The sequence below is a fragment of the Microchirus variegatus genome (assembly GCF_963457635.1).
Source record: "Microchirus variegatus genome assembly, chromosome: 6".
Taxonomy (NCBI): Eukaryota; Metazoa; Chordata; class Actinopteri; order Pleuronectiformes; family Soleidae; genus Microchirus; species Microchirus variegatus.
In genome coordinates this window covers 488,425-512,119 of record NC_139807.1, presented here as the reverse complement: position 1 = coordinate 512,119, position 23,695 = coordinate 488,425, and the positions used below count along the sequence as shown (strand labels likewise).

Genomic DNA, 23,695 nt, shown 5'->3' with positions numbered 1-23,695 from the left:
AAAAAAATCGAAAAAGTTCTCCAGCCCTTTTTGCTCTGGGGCTCCACCTGCAGACATTTAATGGTACTGCAACCAGTAGTTCTTTGTAGATGTCATTCATGAAGTAGATATTTGTAATTGTGTTTATTTATAAAGTGGAAATGCTGGTCCTCACTTTGTCAGCAACCCAGTCCTCAGTATGCAGCAAGTTCAAGAATGTATGTGTGTGTGTGTGTGTGTGTGTGTGTGTGTGTGTGTGTGTGTGTGTGTGTGTGTGTGTGTGTGTGTGTGTGTGTGTGTGTGTGTGTGGCAGCTTCACCCACTGCAGCAGGTCACTCTAACAAGGCCAAGTCCTAAAAATGGAAGTGAAAGAGAAACGCTCTGATCTATTTATGCTCGACCGTCTGCTGCGTTTCCATTTAAACAGGAGACAAACACAGTGTGTACTGTAAAAGGAAAATAAAAAAACAATATTGTATTTTATCCTCAGTATATTTAAATTGAAGAGGCGTTCGTTTTTCCACACCACAAAACCACACTGACTTTTATCGAACTGGTTTTTAATCTGCATCTGTCTCATCACATGGTTTGAAAACTTGTCTTTTAAGAGAAGAATTTGAATGACTTTGAGTGTTATACTGTAAGATAAGATAAGGAAATGTGCAGAGTTAGAGCAGCGTACAGCCACAACAATGTAGAATACTATTAAATACCACTAAATATGTGCAAGGCAACAAATGAAAATAATATGTATATTAACAAGTAAACAGTGCACATGTGTTGCACATGGAATGAGGACGTGTTGGTGCAGGTGTGTCGACTTTATTTACTTATCTATAGTTTGTTTACTTTCCTTTTTGCTCTATGAGCCTCAGTTGGAATTCTTTGTCTCACTTTTTTTACTTTGTCTTATCATGTTATTATTTCACGTCATTGATATGTTTTAGTCTTAGTTATCTGTAAGATGTTTGTCAGGAGAAGCCACCGTGTTTAAAACCGCAAAACAAATCGACCTATATGTGCAAATAAAGAGGCTGCACATCACATGTAACGTGACCTAATAAACGTCTTCTACGCCTGGTTCTGTTTCTTTGGGATGTTCCTGTGTTTCTACGCCACGGGAAGCAGACGCTGCTGGAAGAATTTCCTTTGAGTAAAAAAAGTGGGACAAAGTTCAACACATTCCATGGACTGACATACTTTAGAATCATCCTTTTATTGTTGCAGCTGCTACAGACTGGAATCCCTTATTCCATTTACTGATTTGTCAAAAATAATGTTTAATAAATAAATTATAGAACGTTGTCTTCAAACACAGAAACATAAAGCTCTCTCTAATTAGTTCATTAGAGCCCGAGAACGAATGCTCGGGTCCGAAATTGTTATCCTTCACATTATTATTATTATTATTCCGTGTCATTGTGGCCACTTTTGAGGATCTTAACGTGCAGAAAAACACTTGAAACTTTGCACGGAGATCAGGTCTGGTGCAAATATGTTCAAGAACAAAGGGCCTTGAATTGAGCCTTGAGGAACTCCACTGGCCATTTGAGAAGCAACATTAACCATTTTGTCTTGTTTGTTGAGACACAGAGAGAAAACAAATGCAAATAATAACTCCTTGAGTTTGGATCATGTCCTGCACAGGTAGTGCACCGTGACCTCTTTTGTTGACTTCAGAAAAGCCTTAAACTGTTAGAAAGTGGAGTTGGAGGAAAAATGTATGACATCGTAAAGTCAATGTGAGCTGTTAAGATCAACAAAACCACAAAGACTTCTTTCCCTAAAGAAGTGAGTGATCCCAATTCAGATTGACTCAAACTGGCATTAAAATGTGTGTTCTGTGATCGTGGATCATGTTTGACCACTTTGAAGCTCAAAATACGAGTTGTGACCAGTTTACAGAGTGTTAAAGTCATGTGTCTCCGCTTCACCCACAACTACTACATGAGTGGAAACACAATAGTGGCTCCGAGCAGCTAATGCGAACGTGTCGGGGGATATTTTTCTCTTCAGCTTGAAAAGCAGAATCCATAAAATAGCACGACGTCATGTGCAGCTAGCGTTGTTGTTGTTGTTGTTGTTGACACGGCAGCACACACAACGTGACGCTGTAGCCTGCTGCAAGAAACCTTTGCAGAAGAAGAAGATGAAGAACGGGAGGTGACCGTGATTGGATAGCGGTCAGATCTTGATGTGGACAATGGAGGACTTTTATTGAATGACTTTGAAGAAACTGTATTTGTGCTTTGTTCTGCTGTTACTTCCTTAAAGAAACTGCAAAGACTCTAGAACTTTCCAGCAGGAAACTGCAGTTTGTCATCAGTCTGACATCAAAGTACAGTTTTGATGCAACTTCAAAGCAAGATCTGTTATAAAAGTGTGTTTAACCGTTATTTCATTTCATTTAACTGATCATCAGAACCAGTATATGCTTTGTCCGTTTACAACCTACCAAGTATTGTGAGAAACTAAACTTCTTAGTAACTTCTTAGCTCAAACTGAAGTTCAGGTCGTTCTACGGCTCTTCGGTTCATCAGGATGTCTGTCAAATATGTCCAAGGCCAAAGTGAGGTGGAGATGTTTGACGGCGCAGAGCAGCAGACAGATGTGGACTTACAAACAGCTGGTAATTAACACAAGACAGAAAAAAAACACTAAAGTTGAGGATTAATGACTGAGAATTTGGTGTTTTTAGAGAAATATCACATTGTCGTCGGCGTACTGTCACACTCCACTGTCTTTTATACATGATTATAGGGAGATGGTCACAGTGTTTGAGTATATCTTTAATCAGTGTGAACTCAAACATGACCACAGAGTTCTTTGTGACTCCTCCCATGTTGTGCACTATGTAAAGGAGCTGTTGTCGTCAGGCAGACGATACAGAGTTTGACGCTGTACATTTCACCTGTTTAACAACTCGTTTGTTTCCGATCTCAATCACAGCTCTTAACAATAGTTTAAATTAGCAGGAAAAGTCACAGAAAGTTTGCATTAAGATGAATTTCCTCTTTTTATGTATGTATTTATTCCTCCCCTGTGAGACTGTTGACTCTATTCCATTGGTTTTATGATGTTTTCCTTTGTTTATGTTTGTACCTCGTCTCTCGGCTGATGTATGCTAATGGCTCTAGCTAATCTGTATTTTTGGTCATTCTTTGTGCTGCCACCAGAGTTTAAAAGGTCAGAATAATGTGATTTCTCATGTGTAGAAGCACAGAGTGAGGAGAAGCTTCCATCTGTGAGAAGATGCCGTTCCAGAGCGTCTGCTGTGACTCTGGCAATTCTGTATCTGCTGATATTAGCAGGGATCACAACACGATGTGAGCATTTCTTTTTCCGCTAAAGTCTCCTTTGCCCACATTCAACGCTCTTTAAGTCAAATGATGACCCGCTGCAGACTGTGTTTCCTTACATTGTTGAACTCGTGATCTGTTTCATGATTTAAAAATATCCTTTGGTCTTGAGAAGTGACACAGGAAATAATGCGTGAAAGTGGTTTTCATTTTGTTTGGTGTCTTATAATTTGTTTCTTACCAGATATTTTAGTCATTTTGGAATATGAGCAGCTGCAGAACAGAAACAACAACCTGAACAACAACTACAGCAACCTGAACAACAACTACAACAACCTGAACAACAACTACAACAACCTGAACAACAACTACAACAACCTGAACAACAACTACAACAACCTGAACAACAACTACAACAATCTGAACGACAACAACAACCAACTCCAGAAAAAGCTGTCAGAGCTTAAAGGTTTAAAAAGACACAATAACACGTTTCACTGGATCAAATGTCTCACTGAGTGTTTGGTGTAAATGTGACAACAGTGTGTTACTGTTTTCCATGTCTTGATATTTGTCAGTGAACATCACTGAGATACAGAGCAGTTACCAGGATGAGGTGAAGAAGCTGAAGGAAAAAATGTTTATTTTTAAATCCACTTCCTTAAATTGTCTGTTTCATGACATTGACAGATGTTATCATTGACTGTAAGTGTCTGTCTTTATGAAGTGATGCAGTGTCCTGATGGATGGACCAGATCTGGATACAGTTGTTACTGGAAATCCTCTGAAAAGAGAGACTGGTATGACAGCAGGAAATACTGTCATGATAAAAAGGCTGATCTGGTGATGATCAACAGTGAAGAGGAGCAGGTGAGTGTCACTGATCTGTTACTCACTAAACTCTGACCATGATGATCATCGTCTCTTATCGACTCTTAGAAATTTGTCACAGGGTTGAGTAAGAACGACGAGTTCTGGATTGGTTTGGAAACGCAGTGGTCAGGAAATAAGCTTAAATGGATTTGGGCGGACGGATCAGCTGTGACACGAGGGTGAGACAAACTTTTGTTTAAATTCACTTTCCTCAAAGTCAAAGTTTGAAAGTGACACAATGGAGCAGATGAACAGACATGTGTGAGTGTTACATCAACAGGAACTTCATTAGCTTTAGAGTGTGATGGTGTCAAAATTCAAGTTTATTTAATCCCGAGTTCCAGCTCAGCTTAATACTATGGTTTATCGTCCACAGGTTCAAGGCCAGAGAACAGTTGAATGTTCATATGGACTATTATGATGCCGGATTCTGTGATCGACTGGGAAGATTTTCACAGGCTCCTAAGTATTTGGAAAAGAAGTGGATCTGTGAGAAAACTATTTGAGAGAAACATATTTGTTTATGTTGTTGTTCTTCTCCGTCACATGTTGAATGATGTCAGTGACGTAGAGTCGTCTGCTCACACAGTCACCAGGTTAGGGTTTTGTTTTTCTTCTTTCTGTTGCTGCCAAAACTTCCCTCAGTGTGAAATAAAAAAGATAAAGATCACTGATTCTTGGGAATTTGGCTAAAACAGGTTTAAATTATATTAAAAAAAAATATATATATTACAAAATCTGAAGGCATCTCATTATAGACCAAGGTCTTAGCTGTTCAGCAACGTACTGCTGCAGCCTCCTCATGATGTATTTTTCCTCATAAAAATGAGCGTTTTTCCATTTTTCTTTTCTTTTTTTTCCAACACTGTCAGTCACAATATAACGCAAATGTTTTTTTATTTATTTGGTCTAATATTTTTTTAGAGTTTTTCGTGGTCTCCTTTAAAAGATCTAACACAGGGGTCTCAAACTCAAATGACCTGGGGGCCAATGCGCATCTATTGTGGTCTAGTGTGGACAACTGTCATTAAAATTCATACCAGGAGCCGTTTTGGCCACTGCCATTCGTGGCTCAGGCCCCAACAAGTGTATTTATATGTGTAATTGAATGTTGTATATGATACATTTAATAATGGGATAATTATGACCAAATGTCTTATTATTACTGTTATAATAAACATTGTTAGCAAACATATATTATATCACCTATACACCGCTGAGGTCGTGGGCCATGTTTTCATTATAACATGATATTAAGTGGAGGGCCGCAAGTAATCGATTGGGGGGCCGCATGTGGCCCCCGGCCCCCCCGCCAGTTTGAGACTCCTGATCTAACATCATAGAATGTTTACTTTAAGCCCAAATAGAAAATAGTAACCTTTTTTTGTTATTTAAAAACATATTTTGTGTTAAAAGAGACTATTACTTTAATAATATGAACTGTACTGAAGAAACATATTGAAAGCATATTCATGTAAAACAAATAAAACTCCTGAAAAAAAAAATGTCACCAACCCTGTGAAGTTCTGTGAGGCAAACTGTGTTTTGTAAACTGTGGGCCATCCATGCATCCATCCATGCATCCATCCATCCATCCATCCATCCATCCATCATAGGCTGTGTCTACCTCAGCTGACATAGGGCTCATAGCAGCAGACAGCAGTCATTTGAGGTGACGTTGGTTAGCTTGTTTGCTAGCATTGTTGACGTTTGTATCGCTCAGGGTCAAACTGCAGGTTAAGTTTCAGACAAAAATCAACTGTTTTGTGTAAGAAAGTATTGTTCTAAGACACATTTAGCAACACCACAACATCTAAAGAGCCAATTCTGCACTTTCCTTTACACTTAATGAATAATTTGACTGCACTATGTTGTCATATGTTTGTTGTATGGATCTGCTCTCGATCCTTAGTCAGTTCATAAATACTTTATATGTGTCGTGAACAAGAGTTTCTTTGAAGTTCTTAAAACCACCACCGTCTACCTGTGAATTAACTTAAGATAAAATAAAAAAATGGTGCTCTTTCAAAGATCAACAGGGTCACTCACACTCACACTCACACTCACACTCACACTCACAGCAAATATTGATGTTCCCTGTTTGCTGATGGTGTTTACTTCAGCTGGAACAACAGCCTGATTTAAGTCAAGCCTCGCCCGCTACACACACACACACACACATATGTTCACAGATCTGCGACAAACTTGGAAGTTGCCTGAATATATTTGACGTGTTTGAGTGAGCACATTATCTATGAGACACAACAGGAAGTGAAAACTCCCTCCATTCATGACGTGTTCTCTTTGTTTTTATGTCTTTTCCTTCCATAACCATAAAGAAACATATGCTTGAACTGCAAACATGTCCCTTGTTCCTATTAGTTAGTTTTATTTGGCCAAGAACTAGCATTTTCGCCCCCCAATATGAAGGCCTAACACATTCAACCTATAACTATATAGTTTATTATATATTCTACACCAAGTATAGGAACAAATACATTTTATTTTTTTATTTTTTTAAATGAAAAGAAAATAATGACTTAGACAATATTTAATTGAACAGGTGGGAACACACATACATAAAAGTATTTTAATGATTTTGTATAGGGAGGTCATTTTGTGGTATGTGGTATATATGTATATATGTATGTATACATATACATACATGTATGTTAAATGACTGTTGAAATGAAACTAAATCTCATAACAAGGTCAATGTGTATATATATAGATATACATGTATATATACGTATACATATGTATGTATGTATATATATACACGTTCATCAAAGCATCTCATCTGATAAAAAAAAACCAATGTGTTGTTTTCTTTACAGTAAGTTTTAAAAAGAAGATATTTAAAAAAAGAATATGTATATATACATATACATATATACACATACATATATACACATACACACACATATATATACATATATACATGTATGTATGTTAAATGACTATTGAAATGAAACTAAATCTCAAAACAAGGTCAATGTGTGTGTGTATATATGTGTGTGTGTGTGTGTGTGTGTGTGTATGTATGTATATATATATATATATATGTGTGTGTGAATATATGTATATAAACATATGTATATATACATATATACACATACACACATATATATATATATACACATACATACATGCATAGATACATACATGTATATATATACATATACATACATACATATATACATACACAAACATACATACATACATATATACATACATACACATATATACATACATATATATAAATATATACATACATACATATATATATACATACACATACAAACATACACATAAAGTTACTGTAAAGAAAACAACGCATTTATTCCTTTCTAAATTGTTTTTTTGTTTTCTTTTTATCAGATGAGATGAGATGCTTTGATGAACATTGTTGTTTGTTGTTGTTTGTTGTTGTTGTTATAACTCTGATCTCTTATTTTCCAAACACCCGCCCATCATTTCCGGTATCACTGTCTCGTTACACGCACACACTCACAGTCGCAGACTCACAACACGACCCGCCCGCCCGCGGCTGCGCTGCTGCTGTGTGGACACGGACACTCCGGCACACAAACAAACGCACCACAACCGGCACCGACCGACCGACCGACCGACCATGGCAGCTCCACGTCAGGGGAACCTCGGTGTGTTTTTGACAGAGAACAACTAAACGGAACCCACCGGGGGGTGAACGACGAACGCCCGGTGGAGTCTCGGTGTGACACGGCTGAACTTTCCCGATACTGAAGATCACAACAGGCGGGCGGTGTTTACCATCGACCTGCTCTCACACACGGTAACTCGAACCATAAAAGTCCGTGAAAGGGATCGAGAGAGAGCCGGTGGTGGAGTGAAGACACAGCCGAACACAAGACATGAAGTCAGGGATGAACCTGGTGTGATCGAGTTGGCGGAAAGTTTGCAAAGACAGAGCATTAAATGGAATAATTGGTCAAAAACAGCCTTTTCTGGAGTGTGATTTGGTTTCGACGCATAAATCAGAGTTCACTGACGAACCACAATGAATGAAGTGACCATGGAGGAGCAGGACCGGGACATCTCGGACTTGGAACCGCAGGAGAAGTCGTCGTCGTCGGCGGCGGCGGCGGCGGAGGAGGAGGAGGAGGACGGGGTCATGTTGGTGGTGAACCAGAGCCGGGTTCGGCCTCCCTTCAGCGTGGTTCTCGCCACGGTTCTCTACCTCGCAGAGTTCGTCACGGCCGCTGTGCTCTGCAGCATGTACCGCAAAACCAACGACGTGATCTGGATGAGCTTCACCATCGTCTTCATGCTGGTCCCTGCTCTCATCATCCAGCTGACGCTGACCTTCATACACAGAGACCTGGGTCGGGACCGACCTCTGGTTCTGTTCCTGCACCTGCTGCTGCTCGGCCCACTCATCAGGTTAGTGTTGTGTCAGCAGGGGCGCTGCTACTGGAGAGGTGGGCTCATACAGTAGGGGGGAGGGGGGGGGGGATGTGGGCACCAAGTCATTTCAATGTTATTTGCATCGTGACAAATCACAACAAGGCATCTGCCTCGACCGGTTGGGGTGAAAGGAAACATGGTGGACAGAGGCGAGGAAAGGGAACGAGGGAACGAGGGAACGAGACAGTGTTCTTTCTATAATCCATCATCTCTGTGTTGGTCTTTCATTCCATTCCAGTATCAACACTATCTCTTATATTCTTTAAATGCTGAGTTGCACATGTTTGTTTACCAAACATCACTTTCCTGGCATCATCCCAACAAAGTGCCCGTGGAGACTGTGATCTTTATTATTATTATCATTATGATTATGATTACAAAGGATCTGCATGGACCAACACCTTTGCAGACAAATACATTCTGACCGAGGCCTTAAAGTCATAGTTGGATTCTTTATTTAAAAAGTGGCTGTAAATTTATAGCATGACTCGGCTCAACTCTACTCGGTTTGGCACATTGTTACGTCCTCAGCGTGGACTAGTCCGTCTGACACGGTCACTGAAATACAGCTGAACGGGTTGTGATTCGGATATATACATATATACATATATGTACATACATATATACATATATGTATGTAAAATGACTGTTGAAATGAAACTAAATCTCAAAACAAGGTCAATGTGTGTGTATATATATATATATATATATATACGTATACATATGTATGTATATACATATGTATGTGTGTATACACGTGTATACACACATATATATATACACATACATATATATATACATATACACACATACATATATATATATACACACATACATATATATACACATACATATATATAAACACATGCATATATATACACATACATACATATATATATACACACATGCATATATATACATACATACACATACATATATATATATATACACACATATATACATATATATACATACATACATATATATATACACACATACATATATATATATATATATATACACACATATATACATATATATACATACACACACATACATATATATATATATACACACATATATACATATATATACATACACACACATACATATATATATATATACACACATATATACATATATATACATACATACACATACATATATATACATACATACATACATTTTTATATATATATATATATTCAGCTCCTGTGTCCACAACAAGCTCAACAACTGAGATACTATACGACATCAATGATTATTATTTTTGTCATTGATTAATCTGTTGATTATTTTTCCTCCATGAATGGTTTGGTCCATAAAAAGTCAGAAAATGTTCAAGAAAAACGTCGATCAGTGTTTGTCAAACGTGGAAATGACGATGTTATGATGGTTTACACACATAACTAAAGGCTAAATCCCACTATGACTTTCTGCTTTTGTCATTTTAAAACGTCAGCGTATGAAAAAAGGAAGTGCACTCGTGTCAAAAAGACAAATGAAACCCGACAGGATCATGAAAATCCCCTGAAAACCCTCCAGACGCTCGTTTTTGTGTGTGAAAAAAAACGTCAACATACACGACTGTTCGAACGTTTGGGCTCACCTATAGAATTAGTTATGTTTTCTATTAAAAGTCAGACTTTTTATTCATCAAAAGAGTTGCAAAATGAATAGAAAATATAATCAAGATATTGACAAGATTAGAAATAATGATTTTTCCAAGGGTTTTCTAATCATCCAATAGCTGTAGAACAGTGGAAATGGGCCTCTATACACCTATGTACATATTCTATTAAAAAACAGACGTTTGCAGCTAGAATAGTCGTTTACCACATTAACAATGTATAGAGTGTGTTTATGATTCATTTAATGTTATATTCATTGAAAAAAAAAAGTGTTTTTCCTTCAAAAATAGACATTTCTAACTAAGTGAGCCGAGACTGTTGGACGGTAGTGATGTCACTGCTGGTCCAGGGTGTTTGTTACGTACTTTAATGTGTGTTTACAGCAGAGTGTCACATGATCACACGTCACTGATCGTACACTAAAGGCCACATTATACTTCTCCGACTGCGTCACCACGGAGACGCCTCAAGCCTTCATACTTCTGCGTCGTGGACAGATACGCGCTGCAATTTCCCGCCCGATCAGTAGGGGTCGCTGCGCAAAGTTGTTGCGCTTTTAGCTACAGTGAGCAATGGCGTCTGAGAGAGAAAGACTGTTGTTGTTGAAACAGTTGCTGTTTGTCACTTTTCTGTGTCACTGAACGCAGTTTTAAGATCATTTGAGGCGATAAATTGTCCATTTAGAGTCTAAACATGTGCTGTGTGTGTTAAGATATGACGTATTTATAGTTCGGCAGCGACATTGTGGGCGGTGATCAGCTCCGCCCTCTGTGGACGATTGGAGTGCACAGTGAGCCGGCACAGAGCAGCTTCGCTCGGCCTGTCCTAAGGACCAATCGCAGCTCTTGCCGTCTCCGTAGTCCCTTGACGGAGTGACGGACACTTAAAAAATATTTTGTGCAGTTGGAGACGACGCAGAGACTCTTCTAACCTACGTAGGAGTATAAATTGGGCTTTAAGTGCAGCATCTCCTCTCTAAAAGGTGCAGAGTGGAAGCAGTCAGGTCCAAGGACCTGTGCCTGTTTTCAGCATCTGTCTTTATAAATACTTAATAGTCCTGTGCTGTATCTCATCATCATCATCATCATCATCATCCGTCTTCAGGGACGTCCTGTGTCCACTGTTCCATGGACAGTGCAGGACAGTTAATGGGTTTAAAGAGTGAAGATGACTCTGCAGAGTTTTATTGTTATGGATGAGGAGCAGAGCTCCAACAGTGTGGTTATTCATGAGTGAACCAGCAGCCATTTTAAAACACAGTCTTTTATTTTTTCCGTCTTACTTGATATTATAGTGAATATCTTTGCCTACACTAGTGCTGCAAATAACAGTTATTTTCCTAATCGATTAATCTGTTGATTTTCTTTACCATTAATCGTTTGGTCCATAAAATGTCCACAAACCAAAATGAGCGAGTTTTAATGATTTCTTTGTTTATGTGGAGCAAAGAAACAAAGAAAATATTCACATTTAAGAAGCTAAAACCATCAGAAATCTTGTTTAAATCATGAAAAAAAGCTTCAAACCGATGAATGGATGAATGTTTTCAGCTTTAATCTGCAGTTTGCTGTTAAATACGTGGAAACGTTGCAGTGGTTTGTGAGAACTGATATGATGCTGCGGCACATGAGCTATTTTAAAAAACGCAGTATACGCCGCTGCTGCTCTATATAATAATAATATAATATATAATGATAATTAATCGATTAATAGACCAACAGAAAACTGGCTTGAAAACACATTTTCTAACATCAATGTCAGTGTTTTAAATCCGCAACAGGCTTTTATTTCATGTTTTTAATGATCATTTTAATCTCTCGGCTGAACACGGCGTCATAAACTAAGATATAAACAAAATCTGAGGACGAGAACTGGAGCCGCTGCGTTGTGGTTTCAATTTTGATTTAAAGGTGAAGTAAGTAGTTTATAGTGCCATCTAGAGGAGAGGCTGAAATGCCTCAAACTGCTCCTCTGCTCACCCCCTCCCTTCCCTGAGCGCTACGGTATCCGCAGAGGGTCAAATGTCGTCCTCGTCGTCTTTCTCCGTGGTGCGGGCGTACGCTCAGGTACTGGTGTTCATTTATCTGCTGTAAAACACGTGTGCTCCTCCGTTATAAACGCGTAAAAAGATCCGCTCTCAGCTTCGTCTCGGCGCTTGATTTGTTCTCTCGCGTTTGTCCTTACAGGCTCCGGTAGAAACATGGCGTCGTGGCAATGCAACAGCGGCCCACGACCATGTTATTTTACATGACATTTTGAAACACTACAAAAATGAAACAAAGAATATTATACAGCGACTAGACAATGCAGGAGCACATAATATGTATAAAAAAGTGGATTTTGGGTTATATAAACCCATAAATACTACACAGTGTCCCTTTAAATGTCATGTAATTCCTCTGCCTTATTACTTACCGGTCATTAAATCACGCTCCAGATTAAGTTAATCTAACAACAGGACGTCGACTGCATAAAGCAGCCGGTCAGAGACGCTGCAGATCTGCGTCCGTCCTGCACAGACTCATCCCTCACATTTATGGCTCAGTGCAATGAGCTCATCTGAGGCAGCCAGAGGCCTCAGTGCTGCAGAGCCAGACCAGGCCAGACCAGGCTGGGTCAGTGGGAGGGAGGTCACAGAGAGGTGGCTGATGTTTACTGAACGGCCTCTATAAATAATACAGTCAGATTTTGTTCCTGGGGAAAATTAAGGAGTCAAACGAGTGTGTTAGAGTTGACGCTGTGGATGTTTTCTTTGAACGCTGTCACTGATCTCAGCCTGTTTTCAGACCTGTTTGACGAAGCGTGACTCACGTAGGAAGGAGTGGGCGTGTGCTTCACAGCCTGAAATTCAAATCCACGCGTTTGGTGTGTGTTCTTCGTTTTGTCTGAAGCTGCTGCTGCTGCTGCTGCTGCTGAAGTAGCTGCTGCTGCTGCTGCTGCTGCTGCTGCTGCTGCTGCTGCTGCTGCTGCTGCTGCTGCTGCTGAATATGCAGAAGCATCAGCCGAGTGAACGCGAGGGTGTGTCCTTTATTCACAGCGTTAAGTCTGTTCTGAAGAGGAAAAGACGCTCTTAAAGGCATCAACTGTGCACGACCTCGATTAACGCCTTAGGTTTAGTGAAACAGTTCAAATATAACAGTAGAACATGTTTAAAAACCTAGTGAAGAGAGAAATAGAACTGTTGATCATGTAACTATAAAGAAAAACACTGAATCTAAAAACGCTGAGTCTGTTTGTTGTAAGTTTAAATCTTCTCTCAAATCTCAAGCCAATCATTTTAAGTGTTTATGAACACATTCAGCAAAAAACCACATGATGAATGTATTAAATGCACAAAAATATTTTAACTTAATGATAAACGGATTAAACATTTAATGTCCACTTCCAAAAACTGTGAAAAAAAATGAGTACAGATTAATATTTTTTCCTGCTTTTTTTTTAGTTAAATCTTTTGATCGACTTTAGTTCTGAACAAATGCATAAAATATTGAATAATTATCAGGATTTTAACCCGTTAAATGCCAATTTGATGATGTGATGCTTATATTTTCTTACGAAAAAACACATAGAAAATGTGTTATTTTCCTCATTTCAATTGTTTATTAATATATTTGACATATAACCACACGATGAATGTATTAAATGCACAAAAAGATTGTTAACTTATTGATAAATAGATCAAAAGAAAAAAAGGCCTCATTATTCGGCATCAGATTAAACATTTACTGCCGTCTTAAGGCATTAAGGACAAAAATGTCCACTTCCAAAAACTGTGACAAAAATAATACAGATTAATATTTTTTACTGCTTTGTTTGAGTTAAATCTTTTGATCGACTTTAGTTCTGATCAAATGCATAAAATGTTGAATTATTATCCAGATTTTAACACGTTAAAAACACCAGTTTAATGACGTGATTCTGATATTTTTTTATGGAAAACTACAACAAATATTTCCACATCACAAATAACAGCCAAAATATTGACTTGGATGCATCGTTTACAACTGTTAAGTCACGCGAGGACAAAAATGTCCCATTAAAACCAAATGTTTTAACCTCTGATGACACACTGAGCGTCTTTGAGAATAACAACAGATACACAAATAACAGAGAGTGAAAACACGCTTCGTATAAAGATCTGAACGACGTATTTTCAGGAGCGTCGAGTGTCTAAAACAAGCAGCAGCTGCACGTGTGCACTCTTTACGATCCTGCACACACAAGAATTCTTATGACGCCGTGACAAAGACGATGAAACCTCCCTTTATCGTCACAACGAGCCGATGCTGCAATATTTGCTCCACCGTCCTCTCGACGAGCAGCTGTGATCTGTGACACTGTGATCAGGAGACGATAGAGCGGAGGATTGTTATTCTCCTAAATCACCTCTGCTGCTCTGTCTCTGCTCTCTGATGGGAGTTGTTTTCCTGTGTGACTTAGTGATGCTGTCATTTCTGTGTCCTGTGACTTCACACAGAGAAACGTAACTGCACCACACGTCGGCAAACAAAAGAGGAATTTGAACTTTGCGTTGTGTTGCACATGACTGCACATAAACCTTTTTTTTTATACACGCTAATACGTCTTTGAACGCAGCGTCAGGCTGCAGACCTGGACCTTGTCTCGACTTGAATCTGTAAGAACAACCAACGAGGACTGAAACCACGTAATTACTGCGCTCAGCGTGGACCAGCCTCAGCACGCAGGCCGTCTGAGCCTCAGGCCTCACAAGACCTAAACAGGACGGTCTTGCTAAAGGGTTTGTTTAAGCAAGAATTTCCTGGATGTTCATCAGTATTTCAGTCGTCACTGGAGACGGTTCCTCTTTTTGTGTGAGGCCACGCTGCGGTCGCCTCAGCGTCAGAGGCGCAGCTTGTGAACAGGCAACTGCTTGGGGCCCCGAGCTGATAGTGGGGCCCCCGACACTCGGAGCCTGAGGGCTGTTTTTACTGAAATGTGCAGTGAGCAGCCACCTCCACGTCCACCTTAAACAACAATGACATCTCAGTAGTAAACCTCCCTAAAGAGGCCACACCTCACTTTAACCTGTGTGAAGTTATCGTTCTGCAAGTTGGAAAATGAAGAGGATTATTTACAGTGTAATGCATATCTTTATTACTCAGTTTATATATGTTTTTTTCAGTTATTTACAGTATTTTATTGTTCTATATATTTATATTGTTTTATAATGTGGGTTCTTTACAGTGTAATGTATTTTTTTTACTAAGTTTATATAGTTTTTTTAAAAGCTATTTACAGTATATTGTTGTTCTTTACATTTATATTTTCACATACTTTTTAATAACAAGGTTTTTCCATGTTATTTCATTATACATTTTTCGTTGGTGTCAGATTATTTGTAACATAATGGTGATGAACACTGGTTGAAAGGGCCCCCTGGGAATGTTTGCTCAGGGCCCCTACAGACTCTAGAATCGCCTCTGCTCAGCGTACACTGATCAGCAGCAGCTGGTGTGTTTTCCTTCTCATGAATCCATAAGATGCTGCCTTCAGTGCTGGAGTCAGCGTATTGATTCTTTTCAGCTAATGCGTTTATCAGCGCTGCTGCTGTTTCCCTCACTCCCTAAGTGTAATTCAGTCGACCTCTCAGTCACTTTACAGAATCCTAAGTGCACTCTCGGTTCGCTGCGACGCCATGTTTCCATTGAAATGGCGTCACGATGTCAGGTCTTTGTAGCTTCTCTGCTGTAAACCGTGATCGATTCGTGCATTTGCATCGTGGAAAAAGACGCATAAGTATGATGCTTTACAAATTAGTGCAGTTGATAGACAAAGTTTTAAAGGTCCAGTGTGTAAGAATTAGTGACATCTATCATCAACAAATGACTTACTGGACCGCTTACGCTGAAAGTTTCCACGATAAAACATAAAACAGGACTTCCGTAGACGCTACGTGCTAAGGGCTATTTTTGCACTTATTCACTCCTTTATTTTGCAAAATGTACAATTTATATTTAGCTATTAGCTTTTCTTTAACCAAGTTTGCTACGAAACAAGTCGGGGAAGAAGGATGACCAAACCACTAGCTTGACCATAGAGGCTATCTCTGAGGCTATCGCTAGCCGACGCCTTTTTCAAGCGGCTGGAAAGCAAATTTGACGAGGTTCGCTCCACAGTTGACTAGCATGAGAAAATGTCTGCTCTACTAGCCACTAGCTTGACCATGGAGGCTATCTCTGAGCTAATCGAGCAGCTAGCCCACGACATTAAAACATCTTTCAACCAACAAGAAAGCAAATTTGACGAGGTTTGCTCCACAGTTGACAAGCATAGCCTGGTCAGCGCGTCGGTGAGCTAGAAAATGTCTGCTCTAGAGCTACAGGAAAGCAACGTCATGCTAACGGCTAACGTTATTGACTTGGTCGAGGGTCGTAGCAGAAGACGAAACATTTGCATCCTGGGCCGAGCAGAGTCTATTGAAGGTGGGCGACCTATAGCTAGCTTTCTCCGATTTGCTGTGCGAGGTTTTCGGGAAGGAGATTGACAGAGCCCATCGCTAGCTAACAGCATAGGCCACGCCCCCAGTCAGAGACTGCTCGTCTGGTCAGTCGGGGTCTGTCAAGTTCCACCTTTTGAGGAAAAAGATATCGAAATAATAATATTTATGATCACATATCACATCATTTCAAAATAAAAGTGTTGGAATTATTTATAGTGCACAAAAATGATACGGAAATGACTTGATATTAAGTGATGGGCCACGTGAAACAGAGTGGTTTGAGACCTCTGCTCTGTAGCGACTGGAGTTGACGCGGTTGACTTTTGCAAAGGTTTATTCTGAAAATAATCTTGTTTTAAAGCGATAATTCACTTTTACTGCACACACTTAACGTTAGAAGATGAGCGTTAAACTTGAGGTTTTAGTTCACTTTAATCAGCCGATGCTGAATTATCCTCGACACTGAAGCTGCTCTCATCTGTCTTATCAATCTGGGAGTGAATACACTGTAAAAACACTAAACATCTGAGGGGAAGGAAATGAAAAGTGCAAATGTCTGACGGCCGACTCCACAGGGTCACGACATGAAGAAGCATATTTTCACGTGGATCGGTGAGCAAACGCCCTCACTGTTATTAGTCCAGAGTTAGAGATTGTGGAGCGAAGAGAAAACATTCCAGCTCAGTGATGTGAGCGTTTGTTGCTGCAGTGTGGATTCTCACAGGGTTAGATTTGTGTGTCAAACACACATGTGCACAGCCCACAGTTCCAGTCTTAATCAGGGATTATTATAATATTTCCATGTTGTCGCTGGCAGGTGCAAACCCTGCACTTCCAGTTCAGGGAGTTTCCTCTGGTGCAGCATGGAAATGATTAGAATAACCTTTTAGACGACTGGGTCAAGTTTGAACAGGAGAAACATGGGGGAAAAAAAAGGAAATAAATGGACATTTGTGCTTCTTTAAACAGAACCTTTCATTCTTTAAACTATGGAAAAAAACAACAACGTTCCCCCGCCTTCATAAAGGAACAGTGTGACTGAACATGAGCAGCATTTACCTGGTAAAGGTTTATGAGAACCACACCCAGAGTGTTTGAGGTCTGAGGGACACACACACACACACACACTCTCCTCTCACTGCCCCCTGGTGGAGCACAAAGAAGCTTCCGTCTACGCTGAGGTCAGCTCTGTGACCGAAACTAGACGGACAAATGTGTGATTTAAAAAGTGACGTTTAACTATGTTAACATGACTAAAACTGTGGGAAGCGACATCGTGTTGACGTAAAGGAACAAAACTTGCATAATAAGCAACGAGCGTCATGTAAATCAAGTGATCTGACAGAGAGTCTCCTGCTCCACAATGTTCACAGATCACAACGTTTCACTGGAAAGTGGAAAGTTTTCCCTCTAAAGTAAAGTTCACTGATTCCACACATGCTCACACACACAACTACCAACACTTCACTAATTAAGTGATTATTGTTTTTAATCAAGTATGGTTTTTTTCGAGTCCCTGATTAAATTGGAAATGACTCCCACACGTTCTGAGGGAAAAAAAAGTAAAAATGTTGATTTAAAAAAGTCAAAATTTTGATTTAAAAAAAGTCAAAATTCTGAGGAAAAAGTGTCAAAATTCTGACTTCAATTATAAGAAAAAAAAAGTCTCAATTCTGACTAATTCTGAGGAAAAAGGTCAAAATTCTTACTTTAATTCTGAGAAAAAAGTCAAACTTGATGAAAAAAATGAAACTTGTGACCTTAATTGTGAGGAAAAAGTCAAACTTGATAAAAGTCAAAATTCTGAGAAAAAAGTCAAAATTCTGACTTCAAAGTAATGTCGTTATCTCCAATGCTAAAATACAGTGGTGACCGAGCAGAGTCAGCAGATTTATTCTGAAATAAATAATCTGAATTCTGAGGGAAAAAAAGTCAAAATTCTGAGAAAAAAGTCAAAATTTTGATTTAAAAAAGTCAAAATTCTGAGGAAAAAGTGTCAAAATACTGACAAGGTAAAACTTGATAAAAGTCACAAAAAAAGTCAAAATTCTTACTAATTCTGAGGAAAAAAGTCAAACTTCAGGTTTTCCTAATAATTTCAGCAGAAAATAGGAGTGAATACATAGAAGCCTTAAACGACAAAGACAGTAAATAAGTTGCGTTGTGCTGCCCTCTGTTGGTGTGAAAACACCACTGCACTCTCTGACACACTCTCTTCTCCTCAGGTGCTGTGAGGCTCTCTGGGTTTATTTCAAGTCGGGTAAAAAGGAGGAGCCGTACGTCACCATCTCCAGGAAGATCAGTCTGAAGAAAGGCCAGAAGATGCCGATGGAGTGGGAGATCGGTCAGACCGAGCGTAAACTGGCCACGCACAGGAACGCCTTCAAACGCACCGCCATCATCCAGGCGTTCCTGGGATCCACGCCGCAACTCACGCTGCAGCTCTACGCCACCATTCAGGAGAAATACATCATGCCTTTGAGAGGTGAGCTCATGTTCTCTTATACTTTAGAACTTTAGAACTTTATGACCTCTGGTCTGTGTTCTTGGCAAAGCTGACTCTAAAACCTCTTTAGAAGATTGAATTTGGTGATTTTAGCTGACTGTGCACTCCAGTCACTGCCAGTTTCACAGTGATAAAGGAAGAGCAGGAGATTTGTGAATAACCTCATATCAGCTGTGTTTTAGTGTTTGCAGTAATAATAATAATAAAGTGAATCATCGTATCAGATAAAAACATAAAGAGAGATTAGTTACAGTAAACTGAATCACTGGTGGGAGGACGTGCTCGTATTGAAAATGATTTATCATCAGGACTCAGTTTTAGATTTCATCGTCTTAGATTTATTTAATGATTAGTTAGTGCACAAAAGAGGAGTAACAAAAAACACAAATACTACAGTAGTACATGAAACATATACATAATATTTATATGTATACTATAGACATATGAGGGGGACAATCAAAAGGAAAAAAGTCTAAATTCTGAGGAAAAATTCAAATGCTGAGGAAAAAACTAAAATTCTGAGAAAAAAAGTCAAAATTCTGAAAAAAAAAAAGTCAAAATTGCTGTTCAACAGTGCCTTATGTCTGTTGTTTGACGGTGCCTTGTGTCTGTTGTTGTTGTTTTTTGACGGTGCCTTGTGTCTGCTGTTGTTTGACGGTGCCTTGTGTCCTCATGTCTCACAGTGGCTCTGATGGTCATCACGCTGATCTCCATCACGTACGGCGCTCTGGTCTGCAGCGTCCTGGCCATTCAGATCAGATACGACGCGTACAAGGTTCGCCTGCGTCTGCCGGCGTACCTGTGCATGATCGTGTGGAGGGTTCTGGAGATCGCCACGCGCGTCACCGCTCTGGTTCTCTTCAGCACGGCGCTCATGCACTGGGTGATCCTGGTGGGCGTGGTCAACCTGCTCTTCTTCTTCTTCCTGCCCTGGGCCGAGTTCTGGGCTAAGAAGGGCTCGCTGACCGAAGGCGTGGAGAAGAACTTCTCCAAACTGGGCACCACGGTGGTGCTGAGCGTCTTCACGCTGCTCTACGCCTGCATCAACGTCTTCTGCTGGTCGGCCGTGCAGCTGGACCTCTCCCATCGCGAGCTCATCGACAGGAAGCAGCGCTGGGACCGTCTGGCCGCGTACTACTGCGTACGCTTCGTGGAGAACTTCCTCCTCATCGCGCTGTGGTACTTCTTCAAGTCGGACTTCTACGAGTACGTGTGCGCGCCGCTGCTGTGCGTGCAGCTGCTGATCTGCTACAGTCTGGCCGTGCTCTTCATGCTGCTCTTCTACCAGTTCTGTCACCCGTGCAGACGCCTCTTCAAACACAACATCCACGACTGCCTGCACTGCGTCTGCTGCCACACAAGGGGCAGCAGAGAGCGGGCGAGGCGCGGGAACATGCCGCCGTCGTCGTACTCCACCACCGCCACCATGGTGCTGGTGCCCGAGGAGCCGCTGGAGCTGCTCGACCCGCAGAACTCTGAGCCCCGTGAGCAGGGCCACCACGAGACTGTGGACATGATGGAAGCAGCCTGAAGGTGGCGCTCTGTGCACAATCACCGCAACAAAACTCAAGTTCTCGTCATCGCCTGAACAAAGATACAAACTACAAAAAGTAGTTTTTACACGTTTGTGAATCAGTCGGGGTGAAATTTAGCCTTTTGTCCACTGGAAGAACCCACTCACACACTCACATGGTTCTGAGTTTTTACCAACACGACTCAGTCAGTTAAAGTATGCTGAGATATGAGGCATTTCTTTAGCTTCAGTGGGCGCTGGAGCTCCAGGTTTCTACTTCCTGTCCAGAGTTTCCACAATAAAGCAAGCTCTGTTTTGTCTTTTGCACATGTTTACGTTTGCACTACACAGAAAGAAAGAGAAAACAGCAGGAAATAAAATTCTGAGGAAAAAAGTCAAAATTCTGAGGAAAAAAGTCAAAATTCTGAGGGAAAATTCAAAATTATGAGAAAAAAAAAATCACATTCTGAGGAAAAAGAGTCATTTCTGAGAAAAAAGTTGAAATTCTGAGGAAAAAATTTCAAATTCTGAGGAAAAATTCAAAATTCTGAGAAAAAAGTTGAAATTCTGAGGAAAACACTTCAAATTCTGAGGAAAAACATCTAAATTGAGAGAAAAAAAGTCTAAATTCTGTGTAAAAATTCAAAATTCTTAGAAAACAGGTCAACATTCTGAGAAAAGAGGTCAAAATTCTGAGAAAAAAATTCTGATTCTGAGGAAAAAGTCAAAATTCTGAAGAAAAACATAGTGAGAAATCAGGCTGTTTTCCTAATTCTTTTTACATTTGACCCTCATCCTTTTACTGGAGCTCAAACTTCTGCATCGCTCACTCACACACTCATGGTCGGCTGAAGAATGTTGAGATATGAGGCGACAAACAAAGGCCGTCAGTGACCGACTGCTGGACCACAGGTGTGTGGGACATGTGCCAAATAAAGACTGTGAGACTGTCCAGGTTTCTACTTCCTGTCCAGAGTTTCCACAATAAAGTGAGCTCTGTTGTGTCTTTTGCACATGTTTACATCTGCACTACACACACAGAGAGAGAGTAAAGGTGCAGGTTTAGTTTTTCTCATGCTGGACTCACTCACTGTGAACCTGTGTGATCCTCACGTTTCCTGTCTGACGACTTTCAAAACAAAAGGCTTTTTGACGAGTGAGATCATTGTCTTTAAAGGGAAAACCAGACGTGTGCTCTTAACTAAAGGAAAGTAATGAGTTACATTAACAACAGCTTCTTTATTAAAGTTATTTTGCTCTGTGCCTTGACTACTACTGTGTTACTTGAAACGTAAATAAAATTGAAATAAATGACATCAGATTGTTGTTTAGTTCTTGTATAAATAAAAGAAAAGTGTCATTTCCTGTTTTATTCATTGTACAGAGAGGAAAAATAATACACATGAGGAATATTAACATTAAAAAAGGATTGTGCCTCATAAAATAAAGTCAAATTCTGAATCATATGCTTTGATAATTAAGTCCATGACATTTGTTTTTCATTTTAAAATGACATTAAATGTCCACTACAAATCCATAAATAAAGTGTTTAATTATAAAAGTGTAAAGGTCAAGTCACTGGGGGATATTTAACATTTTCACATGAACCTCTTTAGCTTTGGGCACATTTTATGCTTTTAAACAAAGAAAAACGGGACAAAATCAATTAAAATCAACATAAACTTAAGGCAAAAGTTTATGTTGACAAAAGACAAATCTACAAGTTTTGGTTTTAAAACAGTATTTGCAAGTATTTGAACGACTGTATGAAGTGACATGATCCTCAGTTCTGCATGAAGGAAAATACTTTTTTTTTTTAATCCAGAGCAGAGAATAATCCACGTTACAGATTAGTGTTTATCTCTGTGCAGAAATCACACAGCAACAATAAAAACAGAAGACAGAACAAGAGACTAAAGGAAGTCGTCAGCTTTTCCCACTTCCTGTTATTGAAACGTGTCAAAAAGCAAAGATTGTGTTGATGATGATGATGATGATGATGATGATGATGATGATGATGATGATGAAGACGCTGTTATACAAAGGTTTTATTGACTCTTCTTCATCACTGTTTCGCTGCCAAACCTTCATCTGTCTTAAAGGAACAGGCTCAGTGACCTCATTAAAAAACTAGAGGAGTCACCACACCTGACATTGACTCATTTATTTATTTAGGTATTTACTTGTTTATTTATTCACTTATTTATTTATTAACGTTTTTATTTATTAACTTATTTATTTATTTATCTATCTATCCATCCATTATTTACCGCATCATCCTCCTTATTTATTTATTAACTTATTTATTTGTGCATTTATTTATTTATTAACATATTTATTCATTTGTGTATTTATTTTTTATTTATTTATTAACTTATTTATTTATTAACTTATTTATTTATTTATTTATCCATCCATCCATTGTCTACCAGTTCATCCTCGTTATTTATTTATTTATTAACTTATTTATTTGTGTATTTATTTATTTATTAACTTGTTTATTTATTTATCCATCCATCCTTTATCGACCGCTTCATCCTCCTTATTTATTTATTAATTAACTTAAATATTTATTTATCTATCTATCATTGTGAGTTCTGCTCTGGACGTGGTTCCTGCCTCTGATGAACCCTCACTGCACCACAAATAAATCAAGTTAAACTAAACTAAACTAAACTAAACTAACCACGATTGATGTGCAGACACTAGCGTTCAAAAGTTTGGGCTCAACTATACAATTGTTGTTGTGTTTTCCATTAAAAGTCAGACTTTTATTCATCAAAAGAGTTGGAAAATGAATAGAAAATATAGTCAAGACATTGACAAGATTAGAAATAATGATTTTTATTCCAAATAAGAACAAGCAAAACTGTTTTCAGTTGTGCTAACATCATTGCACAAGGGTTTTCTAATCATCAATAGTCTTCTAACACCATTAGCAAACACAATGTACCATTAGAACAGTGTAAATGTGCCTCTATACATCTA

At 39.2% G+C, this 23,695-nt stretch overlaps 1 protein-coding gene across 1 annotated transcript; it reads left to right on the top strand.

Annotated features, from left to right (window-relative positions):
* The first annotated feature begins 7,568 nt into the window (after window positions 1-7,568).
* On the top strand, window positions 7,569-22,783 carry xkrx (XK related X-linked). Its single transcript, XM_083891798.1, has 3 exons — window positions 7,569-8,573; window positions 18,914-19,173; window positions 19,878-22,783. The coding sequence occupies exons 1-3, from the start codon at window positions 8,191-8,193 to the stop codon at window positions 20,723-20,725; spliced, it is 1,491 nt and encodes a 496-aa protein (XP_083747924.1). The 5' UTR covers window positions 7,569-8,190; the 3' UTR covers window positions 20,726-22,783.
* The last annotated feature ends 912 nt before the right edge of the window (window positions 22,784-23,695 follow it).